General features: G+C 37.4%; 1 protein-coding gene across 3 annotated transcripts; it reads right to left on the reverse strand.

Annotated features, from left to right (window-relative positions):
* Positions 1-1,143: 1,143 nt before the first annotated feature.
* Positions 1,144-17,695, reverse strand: cry3a (cryptochrome circadian regulator 3a). 3 transcript variants are annotated; one of them, XM_058784695.1, is made up of 15 exons: positions 17,535-17,695; positions 14,839-15,011; positions 9,993-10,101; positions 9,690-9,832; positions 9,088-9,272; positions 8,566-8,654; positions 8,108-8,248; positions 7,585-7,896; positions 6,680-6,831; positions 4,535-4,737; positions 4,274-4,366; positions 3,822-3,956; positions 3,625-3,711; positions 3,322-3,485; positions 1,144-3,231 (listed from the first exon to the last, which is right to left on the reverse strand). In XM_058784695.1, exons 2-15 carry the CDS (start codon positions 14,994-14,996, stop codon positions 3,223-3,225), a joined length of 1,980 nt encoding a protein of 659 aa, XP_058640678.1. In that variant the 5' UTR covers positions 14,997-15,011; positions 17,535-17,695; the 3' UTR covers positions 1,144-3,222. The 3 variants fall into 3 exon arrangements, with proteins under 3 accessions (XP_058640678.1, XP_058640680.1, XP_058640677.1); XM_058784697.1 differs by having other exon boundaries at positions 1,144-3,228; positions 3,322-3,488; XM_058784694.1 differs by having other exon boundaries at positions 3,322-3,488.
* Positions 17,696-17,728: the final 33 nt, after the last annotated feature.

The raw sequence follows: 17,728 nt of genomic DNA on the forward strand, positions 1-17,728 counted from the left end.
GAGGGGAGGCTGAGAGAGGGTGGAAGGGGACGGGGGGTCCGTGAGAGATTCAACACAGTTGCTGTGGCAACTAGTTTTGGCCCCTTGAGTACACTAACATACAAATCAGGGTCTGGACTGAGGTCCTGGGCACAAAAAACAACGCAACCGGAGCCATGGACCACCACGAACAGAGAACAGGAAACGCTGAGTTTCATTCTGATTCACTAAATCACGATGCCAGTTTAAGGATGGCAAAAAAAGTTTTCCATTGCATTTTTTGTCATACTTGTGTATTCAAGGCACATGGCAAACTAAAAACAAGAATAGGTGCTGCAATGGCTCCCGGAGAGGCCAAATTTCCCTGCTTTTTGAGGGCCCAGGACATCTCAACCCTTTTCCCCCCTTTATGTTGTGTGCCAAGCCTCTGATAGAGAACAAAATTGGGCTGTGTGAATGAAACTGACAGTCCCCACAGACTCTGACAATGAGAAACGGAATACAAAACAGAAACAATGCTGAATTTAAATTTATAAGATATTTTATTGCTCAGTTTTCTTTATTTTTATCAGGTTCTCTTACTTTTTTGGTCAAATGACCTACTAAAGTTAGCAAACTTCATTACATTCACAGAACAGCAATAGCAGTTGCTGCTTGAGAAAAACAGAGAGGGAAAAGGCTTAAATCTCGTTTTCATCACTTTCTTTGTGTTATTAGAAAAACTAAACAAACAAATTCTCAAAAACTGTGTGGAATCTTGTATAAACACAGCTATCTATGCACGGGACAAACCCACGCAATGCCCAATTAATTTTTATAAGCATCAACCACGCCCTCCAGCGGTCGCAGATACTCATTGCATCCCCCACAAAAGTGGCTTACTTTTACCGTAAGATGTTCAGAGTTACTATATGGAGGACGAAACCTGCAAAAATTACAAATAAATAATGTAACAAAAAAAAAAAAAAAATAACGAAGGATTTAGATTTTTTGATACAGCAATTCTAATTGAATATCACTAATTTCTGTATTGTTCCCTTTTATTATTTTTCACTTTTTAATGATTTATTTTTATGATCAATATATATATATATATATATATATTTATTTTGTCCTGTATAATCTGGTCAGACACATACACAAAAAAAGACTCGGAAAAACAAATCCAGTTTCAATCTGATTTACTTTTACAACTGTTTACAGACTTGAAGGACAAGACTTGACGCCACATTTATTTCACAGAAAGGAAATAAAAACAAAATTCAAACAAATGAACAATTCAAATGGGGAGAAAAAAGAAATGGTTCATTTCGCTGTGACAAAAAAAAAAAAAAACTATAATAGCACAGAGATATTACAGTCAAAAAGCACTGAGGTTTCTACAATTGTCATATCATAACATTCACATTAGAACTGAACACTTCTCCTGGTCGACAAAAGCAATACGGATGTCACGGTGTCAAAGCAGATCCAGCTATACAAATACAAATTCAGACCCAATAGTTTTTGTCCAGTTCAGTGAGAGGCTGCCAGATCACCATGATAAAAAAAACCATACATGAACTCAAGGGCCCATATCTTTATATACATGGTCTAGTTATGCACAATAGTTGTCATTAGTGCATCTGTGTTTGTGATACTGTAAACATTGTTGTGGATTTATCAGAAGTCTTCAGTTATTGTGGCTGATATTTGTTAGTACCAAAGAAAAAAATTTTTTTTTTTTTTTTAAAGAATGAGATTTTTCTTCAGATAACACATATTCCCAAATTGATACTTTAATTTGATTTAACAAAGAGGCTTATATTTGTATAAGAAAACCAACAGCTAAATTAAATTATATTTGGTCAGTTGGGGCATTTGGTATAAAGCATTTGTGGCCAAATATTTTCAGAATCCTAATTATCATCACAATGAGAAAAAAAAGTGATTATTAGTCAATGTTTTGCGTATTTATGGAATGTCAGTCAATGTAAAAATGTGATGTTAAGATTAATACTGTCAGATGATGCTTTTGCTTTACCTGAACATGCACAAACAGATGAATTAAAAAAAAAAAAAAAATGCATGTATAATCTGCTAAGAAGTCTTAAGGGTCAGATGGATGTCTTCATTTCCAAAAATTTCCTTCCTAAAGATCTGTAAAGCTTTATTTCATAGATGTACTGTAGTGATCAATGTTGATCTAGGAAAATGTTCTTTTCCAGTGTCATTTCCTGGCTTTGGCAGAGTTTAGGTTGGCGTTTTTATCAGTGTTTAAGGCCTGACCATGAAGATCAGCTGTCTGTGTGTGTCTGCCAAGCATGACATTGAAGAAGATACTGTAGGTAATCTACAGATGCATTTAATGGGCCATTGTAGCCCATTTAAAAACATTCAAGAACCGCATTCCACCGCAGCTCTGTCCCTGATAAAATTTACAAATGGGTTCAAGGTTAAAAACATGAATTTAAAATCAGTTAAGCAATATAATTTTACGTAGATGTTTTTAAAATCTAGCAATCTTTAAACCCTATTTTAAAATGTCAGCTCTGCTGGTATTTAATATTTATGGATTTTCTAAGTAAACACTAATACATTGAACTGGCAAAGAACGAAACACCAATATATAAAATATACCTGTATAAATTTTTCTGTTTACAAAAAGTGGCACGTACACCACTCTACCGAGAATCAGTGAAATTGTACAATGAGAAAATGTCAGAGAAAAATGTACAAAAGTGTTGTGTGATGGTTGTAGTTTGTGGTTCCAACCTATGGCTGTTGCTGGTGCCAACCAAACTGTAAAAATCCTCGCAAAATCCTTGCTGCAATGAGTGTACAATGAAGCTCAGCTTTATCATGCTTAGTAAAAGCTGATAAATATATCCCACTTGGTATGGTTCACTTGACAGTAAATAAAACCCTAACCTGTGCAATGATGGGCAAAAGAGAAAGAGGTGTACCAAGGAAAAATCTTTTTGTCTTTTTTTGAAAATCGTTTGTCTGTCAATGGATGTGAAATCATTAACTTCAACTCCTGAATTTCATTAAATGATAAAAAAAAAATCTCAGTTAATATTCATATCACCTGAACATGTAAGAAAAGGAAAAAGAGATGGGAAAAACAGAAGAAAAAACTAAAAATAAAATAAATCCCCAAACATGAGTTGTTTATAGGAAACCAGATTTAAAGTCAGTCCTCTTCAGACTGCATCATGTTTTGAATGTTCTTCTCAGTGCAATGATATGTCCATTGTCCATCTAACTCTTCTGGAAAAAGAACAGAAAAATGTCAATCTTAAATACAATGTATGATTTCTTAACATTTATACATCAAGGATTGAAGCGAGTTATATTTACCATGCTCGATTGGTTCCCGCTAATAGCATGAACTGACGTGACCTCTGCAATTTGCCGTTGTAACTTGTGAGAGGTGGAGAGGGTGTCATCTTCACTGTCAAGATCTCGTTCCGACTCTCGCTCCCTTTTACCTGTCACACTTCCTCCTGAGTGCAGCAGATGTCCTGCTGAACACCACACAGAATATTGTAAATACAGAAAACAATAGGTATATATTAAAACACTTCTAATTATTTAAACTTGTGTTGTGTTTAACTGTATGATACTCATGTAACATGCAGTACACATTTCCATGTCTGTTACCTGAATGTTGTGGACCTGCCATGTCGTGTGAGACATTACATTTGTAAAGTCGACTGCTGTGCCCTGTGTCAGGCATGTGGTGGTATCCTGGAAAACAAGAACTGCATGAGAAAGTAGATCTTATGCTTCTAATTTTGCAATTAACAATCATTTACAGCGGCAAATCTATTAGTGTATTGAAGTGTGAAAGGTGACACCTAATTGCTGCTGCTGCTGTTGTTGTTGTTGTTGTTGTTGATGAATTCCACTTGGTCCCTGATGCTCTTCACTGTCAAAGTTCAGCAGAATACTTCCACTCCTGTTACCACTGGAACTGGCTGATACAGCTGGTGCTTTTGGGATGTCAAAAAGTCAATTTATGTCACATCAGTATAAAAATTGAATTGCTTTTAAATGAGACCAAAAAGTTAACCTTTATTTATTAGCCTTCTTAAAACATTTAAGAAAAGAAAAAAAAAAAAGAAAAAAAAAAAAAAAAAAATTATATTATATATATATATATATATATATATATATATATATATATATATATATATATATATATATATATATATATATATATAAAAACACTAATAGGCTTAAAGTAATAATTGTTGTCATTTCTTTGTCTGCAATCTCAAAAGAAGAGGGGAAAAAATATTATATTCACTTGGTGTATTGGTCCCGGACTGCTGTTCCCCTGGGGAGTACGCCATCCCATTCCCATTCCCGTTGTGTGTGGATGGTACGGAGGCCAGAAGTCCTGGTACAATAGAATGTAGAATTATCTTCTACTGCTACAGTGTACCGTTTAAGCATTTGCTACAACTTCCAACAATTTTACTCTTTATCAGCTGCATGTGAGGCTTCTTTTCACTGCTAAATATGATTGCATGTAAGTTGCTTGCTAAAAGAAGAGTGAAATTCTTGCCAAGTCCTCTGTAGCGTGAAAGCTGTTGGTAGATCTGCTTCATCCTCTCGATGTTGAGACGGCTCGCTTCAGCGTGGTTCACCATGGGTTTGGGGTAGTGGACACCGATGATGCACTTGGCAGCGGCCTGCACAGAGTCTGGGGCGTTCCATGGGTCGTAGATATATTTGGCAGGGAAACCTCGGAGAATAGGTAAATATCGTCTGAAAGTACAAAGAGAGATTAAACCAGAGTCTCATCATAAACATGTGGAAGGTTATGCGAGATGGTTATTGGGTTCCCATGTTTGAACAAGCAGGTACAAGAAGAACGACAGTTTCTCGGATTACAACAAGCAGCTTGCGTTAATGATTAATTTACAGGCATCTCAAAATGGTATTTTCACACATTTAACTGTGTAATATCATAATTGTGAATGTATAGGTATGTGCCAACTCATACTACAAATAAAACAGTCAGCACACCACCATACAGTAACGACAACAAAATAACAAACGGAAAAGAACTGAAAAATTCAAGCTCTACTGAAATCTGGACTTGCGTCTCTCCTCCAGGTCCCAGGGACAGAAAAGGCCACCTACCTAAGGTGCTCCACCTTACCAGAGCGTGAGGACGGAGGGCTGCAGGAGGCACGGCTCGCAGACAGGCGGACGCAGTTTAAACAGGACAACAGGTCCCGCCAGTGCAGAGACACTACGGAGATTCCTACTACAACACGCATTAGAAAGCAGAGGCAGTGACCAGGCCCTCCCAATCCCTCCAGATCCAATGACACAGCACCCTCCCACAACCCCATCCCACCCGCTTCAACAAATCGAAACTCAGGGCTGAGTGAGAGGTTCAGGTTCACTCCCTGCCCCTCGCACTGCCACTGATCGCTTTTAAGACGACAGTGATCCCAAGCCAAGGCAGAGAAACCTGCTAGCCGCCAAAGGAGAAACGCAGTATACTGTCCTCCGCTGCTGGGTGGCCCCCTCGTTTTGCCAAAAGAGACCAGAACCCTTTTGCCAGGAAGAGTCACATCCTGCCTGAGCAAGCAAATGGCCAGAAACAGAAGCAGATTTGAGAAATTACTAGATGACCTATGAACCGTGAGTGACTTTGTTGGAACAGGGGTACGCTGAAGGCCAGGACTCTCATTCTCTTGCACAGGCAGGGCTGCATTCAACACCTAGAGGACCGCTAAACATTTCAAAAAGAGTCTGATAAGGAGGAGTTGTCCATAGCTAGACTGAAGTCATTGGCTCTGGCTTTGGGCCCCACCTCCCATCATGCTCTCTGGGAAATGCAATGTGGCTCTCTATCCATTGAAAACAGGCCAGGCTTCGTATGCATTTCCCTACCAAGCGGTTAAAACCCCTTTTGATGAAACAAGATGCTACCAAGCTACAGAACAGGCTACTGCATTTCCCGCTGATAAAGCATCAAGCTTCAACCACATTCACAGCTAACAGGTTTCCAAATGCTTTGGCTAAGAATGGCTTTCGTCTTAAAAGCAATCAACCACAATTCACAAAGGGGAAAGGGAAAGCTGAACTTTTCACCCAATCCGTGAGACGACCACACAGAAACACAAATACATACAAGCTTTGGGCAAACGTGCGTATGAGCTATGGCAAATACGATGACAGCAATGTTTACAAGCAGACATATGTTTCTTGAAGGGGCTTATAATAAGGACAATGTGTTGGCAAAGTACCAAAATCCTTGAACAACCAAATTCTGGAACTGGAAGGCCTTAGATGGAAAAGTTAGAACACAAAGAGACTATCTGGGACAGACTTGCTTTCTTGACTATTTCATGTTGGAATTCATGTCTAGACCTCAACTGATACTTTTCTGCATCTCAGTCACATACATATATATATATATAAACATGCTGCCCTGTAGTACAATAAAAGTTATGCATATGACCCCAACTCTCTAAAATCTACATGAATGTATGAATTACCCTTCCAAACGACCCCAAAATTCTTTACATTCCACTAATGGATTTTTGTTTCTTTAAAAATGTTTCCTCATTCTATCAAACTGTCCTTCTGTTTAGTTCATCTTTAATGCATTCTAGGTTTTAAACAAGAGCCTTTTAGTGAAAGCAGGATATTCAGCCTGGAATTGGTGTGCATTTTTAGTAATGTTACCAACCTAATGAAATCGCCGTTAGGGTCGGTGCGCCTGCCGAAACCCACTGGACAGTAGCAATGAAAGAACTGTTGAAAGAAAGAGCTACAGGAGAGCCACATCCAGCTGCCTGCATTTACACTCCAGTCAGCATCCAATAGGAGCTCCTCGAACACCTGTCAATCATAACTACCATTATTCTCCATCCAATCAGAGATGGTGGTTATTAAGCAGTCATTTAGAACTATTAAAAAAAGACCTTTACACTACAGTTTTAAAGTTGGGGTCAGTCCGTAATTTTTTTTTTCGTGACATGGAAATTAAATACCTCTACAACCACGACTGATGAAAAGTAGGTCACTCTATTGTCATTAATAGTGTGACCTAAACAAGATCTCAAGGTCTCAAATCCATCAAGCATATTTTTATATTCCTTTATAACAGAGGCCAGCAAAATTTCTGATATGAAGTGCCATTTTTAAATTCACCCTTCAAAAATCCATATACAATCCTTACTAAACATGCTCTTCATGTATTCAAAGTATTGTTCTGAGAACAAAAAGCAGACCACGCTGCATCACCGCCATTAGCAGGAGTGATACTATGTAATTTAATTGATCCATGCAGAGCAACCCACTGAAAGTGCAGCACAGATCAACCTGTTTTGACTCAAATTGGTGTGGCTGCATCTAGTATCACTGGAATAGGTTGCACATGTAAATGGATCCGCTCTGTGCTATTCAGTTAATAAAAGAGGTTGTAAGAAGTATTTGTCATTCAGATTGGCAACATTTGTAATATTATATTTATAATAATATTTTTTTCCCTCAAATTCTTATATATCCTGGGGCTCCCTAAACCCCAGTTTTAAAATCACAGCTCTATCAAAAAAAAAAAAACATTTTATCTCCCATGTGTTAGAGATGCACCTTCATGCCCTCCTCCCAACTGATCCACAGGTCTCCACGAGTGAGAAAACAAGCGACAGCATGACGGGCCAGGTGGTGGATCCAGCCCTCCTGCCTCAGCTGGGTCATTATGGCATCAATCCATGGAAAACCTGTCTTGGCTTCAGCCCATTTAGCCAAAGCCTCTGGGTTCTTGTCCCAAGGGATGCGCACACAGATTGGGTTGCCTTCCATCTTATCAAATCGTGGGTTGGTGGTAGCAGCAGTGTAGAAAAATTCCCTCCACAGCAGCTGACCATAGAGGGAGAGTGGAGGAGTGCTGTGTTTCTTTACCTGTAAGAAGAATTTCACATAAATCTAGATATTTGTTTATACTAAATAAAAATCGACCAGAAATCCCAGCAAAAATGAACTGTATAATTATACAAGATGCAATATATACCATTATTGCCCAACCCTAATTGATACACCATCATTAAAAAGTGAAACAATGCAAGTGTACTAGGTTTATACACAGATGGATAGTGTAGAATCATGTCTGTACCTTCCTATAGAGGTCTGTGAGTTTGAAATAGAAGAGGCGGCAGGAGAGGCAGCCAAAACGGAGGTAGGGACTCAGGCCAGTCGGACTGGCTAGCAAAGAGTTGGCATTCATTCTGGGTCTTTCAAAATTTGCAACCCAAGCCTGTAAAAACATTTAGGAGAAAAAGGTCAAGTTTGGTTTGCCATTAATGAGCACAAGAAGCAGTACATGTTGGACTAACAATTTTACAATTTAATGCTTTAAATTTTCACTTTCAATCTGTCCTTTTATTTCTTATAGTTTTAAAGATTTATATACATTAACTTATTGTATCTGCAAAAGGTCTATAAATTCATCAATAACTGCAAAACTGGGCACAGTATAAAGTAAAAATCATGGTTGTAAAAACACTTTGTGTTGTATTTGTTTTAGCTGTTAAACACCACCAGGCATACGGCTGCATCTATATATGATCACACCTTTCGCTCCAGATGCCTTTCAATCCTTGTTAATGCTTCTGTTTCACCTCCTGGCCAGACAGCAGAAGGTAGTCCCTCGATGTCAAATCCTGAGTCAAGATAATGAAGGTTAAAAAACTATGCTTACCTTACATAACTTGATGGGTTCTTGTATTGCAGTTTACGAAACTCATGCATTTGTTTTAGGTCACAGGAAATGGATACAGTGATGTTATCGTTCAGGTCAAGTCTACTTCATTTTAACAAGTGTCATTTACTCACCCTCACGTTGTTCAAAACCTGTATAGGTTTCTTCTGCTGAACACAAAAGATGATATTTTGAAAAATGTTGGTAACCAACTTCCACAGTATGGAAAAAAAATATTATGGAAGTCAATAGCTACCAGCTACTGATTGGTTACCAACATTCTTCAACATATTTTCTTTTGTGTTTAAATTTATACAGGTTTGGGACAATAGAGTAAATGATAAAAAAGTGAACTATCCCTTTAAACTCAATGGACAAAGCTCTTTTCAGCTCACCTAATTCCTCCAGCGATGGCACACCATATTTGTCCCCATGGTCTTCAGAGACAGGTGTGACACAGCAGCCCATAATAGTGTTGGAGAGGGTTTCCGCTGGCATCTCTGGTGGATCCATTCGGCTGATCAGAGTCTGGAACCGTTTGTAAGTGAGGGGAGGCTGACCACCATTTAGTTCAATGATCCTGAAATGATGTGGAGGGTAGAGTGTCAGTGTCTTCCTGTTTGCCACCATCCTTCCCACATGTACAGTTCACTAGCTTTAAAACTCTTATTTGAGATAGTAAGGAGACAGCAATTTCTAGATGTTCTTTCAAGAACTTAATGTAAAGAATAGCAATGCTAATGGTGCAGCTGACATTAGATATTAAACAAGTGAAGATCATTAAAGCTGAAGTGTGTCATTTTTAAACATAAATATCAAACATGCTTCCTGAAGTCTCCTCAAGTGTCGTTCAGTTGAACAAAAGTTGGATGCTAGAATGTTCACACTTTTTAGGGAAATCAACCTATAAATGGATTACGTATAGTTGCACATTCAGCAGGTATAGGAAAAGGTATTTAAAATTTAACTTTTTAAATTTAAGGAAATTAGTTCTTACTTATCAAGGTTGTATAGGGTGTGTGAGATCTTGACTATGACTTCAACCCCAGCCTCCATCGCAAGCTTTTTAATAGCTGCATCCCGCTCCTTCCCAAACGGTTCTGAGTCATACTCGAAGGTCAACCTGGATATTTTCCATTCCTGCAGGAAAAGATCACAAACACTATAGTTACTCAAAACCGTCGATGCACTGGATTAAACTAAATCGGAATGTGTGGCTTTCAGAACGACATGAAATTGGACAAATCAATGAAATTCTTTTGCGATTCCATATTGATAGAGATGTTTTGAATAATTCTACCTTGAAAAGGCGTGGAAAAACATTGGCTGGTTGGCCTCGGATGACAAAAAGGCGGGAATTGAGTTTTCTTAGATTGGAATCAAGATCATCCAGGCACTGCAGGAGAAATCTGTCAGGAATAAATTTAAAATTTAACATTAATTCTACAGTAAAAAGGTAAGGTAAAGTCTTGTAAAACATTGATAAAAAAAAAGGTAAAAAGTCTAAACAGAGATACCCGAACATAAATTTCTAAAAAATTTAAAAAAGAGGTTAATTTGAGCTTCACCTAAAAAGCGTTACTGACCAATCCTAGGAACTATTGCCATACACCACTTTTATCAGAAAACTTATTAGAAAAGTCATGTACAGGTATTTTTGTATTTTCTTTCCACCATAAAGGCACATCCACATCAAATGGACTGATTCTAATAAGAGTCAAATATACCAATAAGCACATTTGTTTATAAAGTGTTTTATTTGACATTTTAAGATTGTCTACACTGTCTCAGATTCCGAATAGGGATGTCCTGATTTGACTTGACCAGGTACGTGGCCTGAAAGGTTTGAGAACTACTTATCTAAAGCAAAGCCCTGAGGCTTTGCCTGTTCTGCAAGCTGTCCCTCAAACTTGCAGATGCTCTTTTCCATTCTACAGATGCTCTTTTGCAAAGTTTCCATTCACAAATCTGTTCATTCATGACCTGTTTAAAACATTAGGAGCTTAACTGCTATTTCCTCTCTACACATCTGCCTTACCAGCCAAAGGGACATTAAGTACTACAGCCTTTACTGAGAAACACTGCTGCATGAATAAACCAGCACATGACACTTGTTGCATTTGAATAAAGAGGTCAGATCATTTTTGTTTTCACATAAAAATAAATTTTTTAAAAAAGTCACAAGTACGGTATTTAGTTAAAATAAGATAATTGTTTTTTATCTTAGATTTTATTTTTTTTTTTTGGATACTGCAATATTTAACTTTTTACATAGAGTACATTTTGGTATTGTGACAGTCCTTGTTGCAACAAACAAAAGTGATGTTTTAACTTTAACTGTGCAAAGTCTTTTTTTTAAGTGTACTTGCTCCCCCCCACGACATTCAGAAACTTTCTCTGTAAAAAAGCATAAACCTTTGCGCCAGATCAGTAACTACGAGTTGGCCATCATGCCAAAAAAACAGTAGACAATTTTGAATGTAAAATATGTGTAAAGAGCAGCCAGGACAGAAGTTTCCAACAATCCACTGTCACGGTAGGCTTCCTGTACAGAACATTTTGTTCTTTCATTAATGAGGTTATAGTATTTATCTGTAAGGCCCGTCCGACCTTCTACCTGTGTCTGTTATTTGGTCCTAGAGTCCTGACTGAGCCCAAAGTCGGACTGTCTGCTACCAAAGCCCTGATTAGAGACCAGACAGGGACAAAGCTCCCTATGCTCCAGATACTGGTTGTCCGGTCGACACACTCTCACACATAACTGCATAAACTCCACTAGCACACACATATAAACACACACACACACAGTCACCTCCATTGAAATCCAAAAGAATGAGACCGAACACAAAAACTAATAGCTATTGGGGAAAATCAAACCTAATTTTCAGAACTCTGCCCTGTCATACATTATTCCTTATGTAACTGGCCTGGCCTAGATTTGCAGCGCGCATGCTCTCCACCACTGGAGGGCATAAAATTAGCCCAGTGACCTCTTTTCAACCGCAACAGCACTCTCTCAGCACCTAGACTGAGAAAAAAAAGCACACTTATCCTTGTATTCCCTTTCCCCGGATCACATGAAAACAGCTGTGAGACAGTAAAAGGTTCAGTCTTTTAAAATAAAGTCTAGAACTCTAGAATTGCTGGCCATGACAACTAGTGAAAAACTATTTGTCCAGCTTCTAGGAAACCAAGATAAGTTACGGACTACAGTTCATGTTATCAGTTACTACACAAAATGGTTAACTAACTAGGTACACGTGACTCATCCGTTAAGGTAGATAAAATGCTGAAGTTCAGCAAAAGCAAACAAATTAGATCTGTTTCACACATCCTGCAGAGTGTAAATAAGACAGTAACATTCCTTTGTCATGGTCATGGGTTCAATTACTAGATGAATTACTACATGAACTGATTAAATGTATACTTTGAATACAACTGAAAAGTCAAAAATACAGTAAAAACAGTAACAATGCATTTAAAATAACTGTTTTCTAGTTTAATATATTTAAAATGTAATTTGTTTTGTGATGGCAAAGCTGAACTTTCAGCAGCCATTACTCTAGTCTTCAGTGTCACATGATCCTTCAGAAATCATAATATGCTGATTTGGTGCTTATGCGCAAGTAATATTTCTTATTATTATCAATGAAGAAAAAAGTTGTGCTGCTAACATTTTTGTGGAAACCATAAAAAAACAATTCTCAGGATAATTTATTGAATAGAACGTTTACTTGATATAGAAATTATTATAAATGTCTTTACTGTCACTTTTGGTCAATTTAGTGTATCCTGGCTAAATGTAAGTAATTATTTCTTACTGACAAATCTATGAACAGTAGTGTAAAAGTAACACAACTGCTGCTTTACACTGAAAATAATATGATGTTATGAAATATAATATATGCTATAACATATATGCTATAAGATTGGATCGATAGATAGATAGACAGAAAGTTTACATTTACAAATATTCATTTTGCCATTAATTGTAATAATCCAGTGAGATTTTTGTTTGCACAAGGAGTCTGACAACAGCCAGTGCTCCACACAGAGATCTGATCTGATCATCATTCAGTCTGTCTGGAATGACGTGAAGAAACAGAACAAACTGAGACTAAATCCAGAAGAACTGTGGCAACGTCTCCAAGATGCTTCACGAGACCTGCCTGCAAAGCTACAGTACTGTTAAGTTTTAGGCACTTGTGTAAAAATGCTGTAAAATGAGGATGCTGTCAAAAATAAATGTCATAAATAGATTTTCTTGATCAATTAACTAAATTAAATCAACATTTGGTGTGACCATCCTTTGCATTTAAAGCAGCTTTTTCCCTAGATGCACTTGCACATAGTTTTTCAGGTAGCTTTGCAGGTAGGTCTCTTGAAGCATCTTGGTGATGTTGCCACAGTTCTTCTGGATTTAGTCTGTCTCAGTTTGTTCCGTTTCTTTACGACTTACATTTGTGTTATGTGAATGCCATTCCCATCCCAGAGCATGATAACGTGAACCAATAACAACTAGTTATCATTAACTTAATCAGTTCTATCTGTGTCAATGCATATCAGTTTATTGAGTGACTGATTATTGTCTACTGCATGACATCAAGCATATTTTTGACATTGTGCACTGACATGAAGTAACATGTCTCTCTTGAGGATGTAATGATGTAGTGCAGCGTGCATTACAGAAGTAAAGACAAAAAATCCTAACAGCAGCTTACTCATTTACTATTTTTAAAGGCGATTTAGAGCAGACAACACAGTGTGACCTGCAATCTCCCTGCATTAAAGTACCTAAACTTGGTGCTCAACAGGTGTTTTAAGCAAGACTTGCATAGGCCATCTGAACACTACAGCTGACAATGACAAATCCAGTCACAGGTGCTTCGTCTTTTAATCTGGTGAATTAGCTCTTTTTAACATTCAGTCAGATCACACTGTATCCATTCAGTAGGAGGAGAGCTGAATGACAAGCTCTGTGACCAGACTGTCTGATTGTCTTCTGAAAGCAAAGCATCTGCTGGTTGGGGACTTGGCCTACTTTCCTCTTGACTGACTGTTATGGCACTGGATCGACTTTGATCAGATTACCTCATGTGTGGGTATTCACTGGTTTAAAATAGAAACGCATAGACATATTTGACTGCTCAGTGCTCACATCCCATTGTAATGAAAATTTAAAGTCCTTTTAGTGAAAGCAACAGAACTCAAATGAAGCGTTTCTTAATTTTAACCACTGTGTAAATCAGCAGTTCTCAACTGGTTTTGCTACAGGACCCCAAATTTACATTAGGCATCAAATTGTCACCCAACACAGTACTAAAATTATTTGTAACATTACCAAAAACTTCATAAACCCAGCAATACACAATATGCTGTCTACAATAACTCATATTTACAATCCATTTTGGGCCATCACCCAACATTTAAGAGATCATAAGAGAATATGATATTTCTACATGTATAAAAATGCAGCTGCATCAGCTCATAACAAGACTGCACCTTTATGATCACTGCAGGCAGGATGTGACTGTAAAATGATGCAGAAATTTTACAACACGGTAATCAAATCTTTTAACCTTTATTAATGCAACATGTCATGACTTTGCCCTGCCTTCTTTTACAGTTGGAACAAACTGCAATAGTATTCAATAGACTACTTATGTGGTCATCAAATTGTGTCAACTCGTATTTCAGGTTTACGCAACAATAGGGCTCGGTTTCATCAGAACAGAATGTACACAAATCTAAAAATGCTGATTTTTTTTCAACAACATGACCTCAATATCAGTTTCTGACCCTCATTCAAATGTAAACAACAAAGTGACATAAGATGGGAGATCAGTTGTAGTTGTTATATATGTCAAGGCTACTCAGCATTTTAAAGTTGCATAACAATCACACAATAAAACCTAGATAGGGCTAGTTTTTATTGTTGCAACCACATTTGTTTGTACTGTGTAGTGGTCCTATTAAAAATGTGCATAAAGGCACTGCATTTGATGTCTCAATGGCATATTTTGTTCATATCAGGCACTTCAATGAGTACACAATGTCTTTCACTCATTTGTGGATACTCATAACAAACAGAGATGAAATATGGGATGAAATTATGCTTTCTTATCATTTAAAACATCTGCACCCACCTCCACCTGTTGACCCCAAGGTTGGAGGACCCAGCGAACCAGGGATCCAGGAAGTAGACACATCGAACAGTGTCTGCCCCACGTACTGCCTCCTGAAGTGCAGGGTTGTCATGGAGACGGAGGCCCTTCCGGAACCAGTGGATGGAATTTGGGGCCATGTTCACTGAGTCACCCTTCAAAAAGAGAAGAAAAAGAAAAAAGGTAATCAGGACAAATACATTCATTCTAGAGTCTGCTAATTAATTGAGGATGTCATTGGCAGCAGTTGGCAAACATATAAAAACATATAGAAATTATATAAATATATAAATTATACACTTTTTCAATAGTATGCTAATGTTGCCGTCATAATTAAACAGCAAATTATTGACCATCTCCAGCACATCACCACCATATAACAGAAATGCAATTAAATTACATACTGATGACTTTGTCTGTGAGACTTTTCCATTCTTATTTTACACACATTAGCATCCTAATATCCGACAATGAGGCAGTAAAAATGGATCGTCATTTTTAACTTTTGCTCAGAGACCATTTGGTATAGATTTGAGTCTTTTTTTGCCCTCTTTCCCCTTCATGACAGAGGAATCCTCCAAATCTGGACTTAAAACCTGGCCATCTGAGCACTCATTCTGTGACTCAGGATGTGTGACGTGTGCAGTGGACTGAATCCGTCATATATGTCAAAGCCATACGGTCTCTTGTGAGTGATATGACACTCGGAGAAGCCTACCTGTCAAACATGGACATGTTTTTAAACCTTGCTCAAAAACAACCATCATACAAATGCAAAGAAAACTGGTCTTAAGGGGGCAGAGGATTTATCCTGATTTATCTACTACTGTATATGCAAGGTTAAGCCTCTGTCTCTGAGGCAACTTATCGGTTGTCTATGCCCTGGGAATTACAGTAGGCCACCTCTACCTGGAATTGATCCAGTCACTTGTACTGGCAGCCCATCTGCTAAAACTGTCCTGCATGTGCACAAAATTGTTAAAGGTGGCCTACTCATCACTATTTTTCCAAAAAGAGTTTAGCCAACAAACCCACATTGATAATATCTGGAAGTACTAAAAGGACAAACACTCATACTTATGCATACTGGGAAACAGAGCACTAATGTTAAGCAAATGTGTAAAATAAAAATTTGCTGAACAATAACAAAAACTATACAGTACATGGTTTTCATCTATATATTACAGTATACTGTACCACTACATTTTAATTTCCATGCAATATCAGTTTATTACACATTACCTAAAACTGTGTCCTATACTCCAGCCACTATTAGACTGTCAAAGCAGGCTTTGTTTAAGGCAAGACACTAAAGGCAAAACCATTGTTTTTTTTATGCATTTTTCAATTTTGAGATATTTGGGCTATTTTGCTTCCATAACATTAGTGGACAGAAAAAAATCCAAAATACACATTTAAGTGTTTATTACAATTTTATCTATTTGTGTCTGTAGATTTCAAATACAATACATATATTTAAAAGCTTTTTATCATGAGTCAGAAAACTCCACTTATACCAAATTTCTTTTGAAAAAAGAAAAATTCTTTTTAGAATATGGTTTGTTTTTGTATAATTTTCCTGTTTTATAGAACATTTTATTCCTTAAAAAAAATAGGTCAGTTTTTTTTCCTGGCTTTTTTGTTTCCATTTTTTGCAATTTCCAAATTATTATTAGATTTTACACAAATGTATGCAAATTATTAGTGCCTAATAAATTAGACAATGCAGCATGTGTATATTTAAACAAAATATTTCAGAAAACCTGTAATACAAAATACAGTACTTGTCTTAATGTACTAAGTCTATTACTTAAAAGATAATATATATTATTTTTTTATTGTGATATCTTGTCTAAAGAATCTATTTAAAAAAACAACTTTACATTTACATTTATCAGACGCTTTTATCCAAAGCGACTTACATTGCATTCAAGTTACAGTTTTTACATTTTATCAGCTCTTGCTTTCCCTGGGAATCGGACCCATGATCTTGGCGTTGCTAGCGCCATGCTCTACTATTTGAGCTACAGGAAAGAACTTTACTTGATGGTGTATTGCAAATCTGACCTACCCATTTAAGATAGTCTACCAGTAGTATACTGGTAACTGTCAATTACAACATAGATAGGACATCTCAGAAAAAAGTCAGAAAAAAATAAGGATGCATTACCAACTGTACCCACAAACAAACAAGGATGCGGTGGGTAGGATTAGGTCAGATTTTCATAATTGTACTCCAATTGCCATTCATGACAAAGACACCACAAAGACTGGTACATATAATAACAGTAAGCAAAACAAATACATTATAGACAAAAATATTGCATAAATCATTTGTTTTACACTAAAACACCCTTTACAGCGTCGCGCGTCATTGCTCCACAGACACACTAAAAGCATACTGGAGCAGAAATTAGGTCAATTCCAAGTAGGTGAAACTGGCGAGACATTGCACTTAGACTTAATGTATACATTCAGGTTCCCCACTACGTTCTCGAAAACTAAAATGAGATATTAAAATGAACAACATAGAGAAATAGAAGGAAAACATTTGAAAAACATCGATAGGAAAACAAACGTGGGAAATGGGGTCACCAGCTCACGTTATGTAACGCGTTTTTTTTACAAGGCAATAAAAAGCCTACAAGAACAAAAAATACGCTGTTTAAATGCATTACCTTTAACCGTTATGTCAGTCCCGAAGACAGGATCATCTCTTCCCACGATATAGCGATATTCTCACAGCTGAGAAACCCAATTCGGTCCGGCGCACAGACGGCCAAGATGACTTCTTAAGCCGCTCGTGCACCGCGCCTGCTCCGTTCGGCTCTCTGCTTCTGTGTTCTCAATATGGATATCCTAGTGAGCGCAA

This window comes from Onychostoma macrolepis, chromosome 08, assembly GCF_012432095.1.
Source record: "Onychostoma macrolepis isolate SWU-2019 chromosome 08, ASM1243209v1, whole genome shotgun sequence".
Classification (NCBI taxonomy): Eukaryota; Metazoa; Chordata; class Actinopteri; order Cypriniformes; family Cyprinidae; genus Onychostoma; species Onychostoma macrolepis.

Bases quoted from the DNA above. Each gene is read 5' to 3' on its own strand.
- cry3a (XM_058784694.1), bottom strand. From the start codon at position 14,996: ATGGCCCCAAATTCCATCCACTGGTTCCGGAAGGGCCTCCGTCTCCAT. The intron at 8,249-8,565 runs GTGTGATCATAT...ATGTTTTTACAG, and splicing joins AAAGGCATCTGGAGCGAAAG to GCTTGGGTTGCAAATTTTGA. The intron at 6,832-7,584 runs GTGCATCTCTAA...TATGATTGACAG, and splicing joins GTTGGGAGGAGGGCATGAAG to GTGTTCGAGGAGCTCCTATT.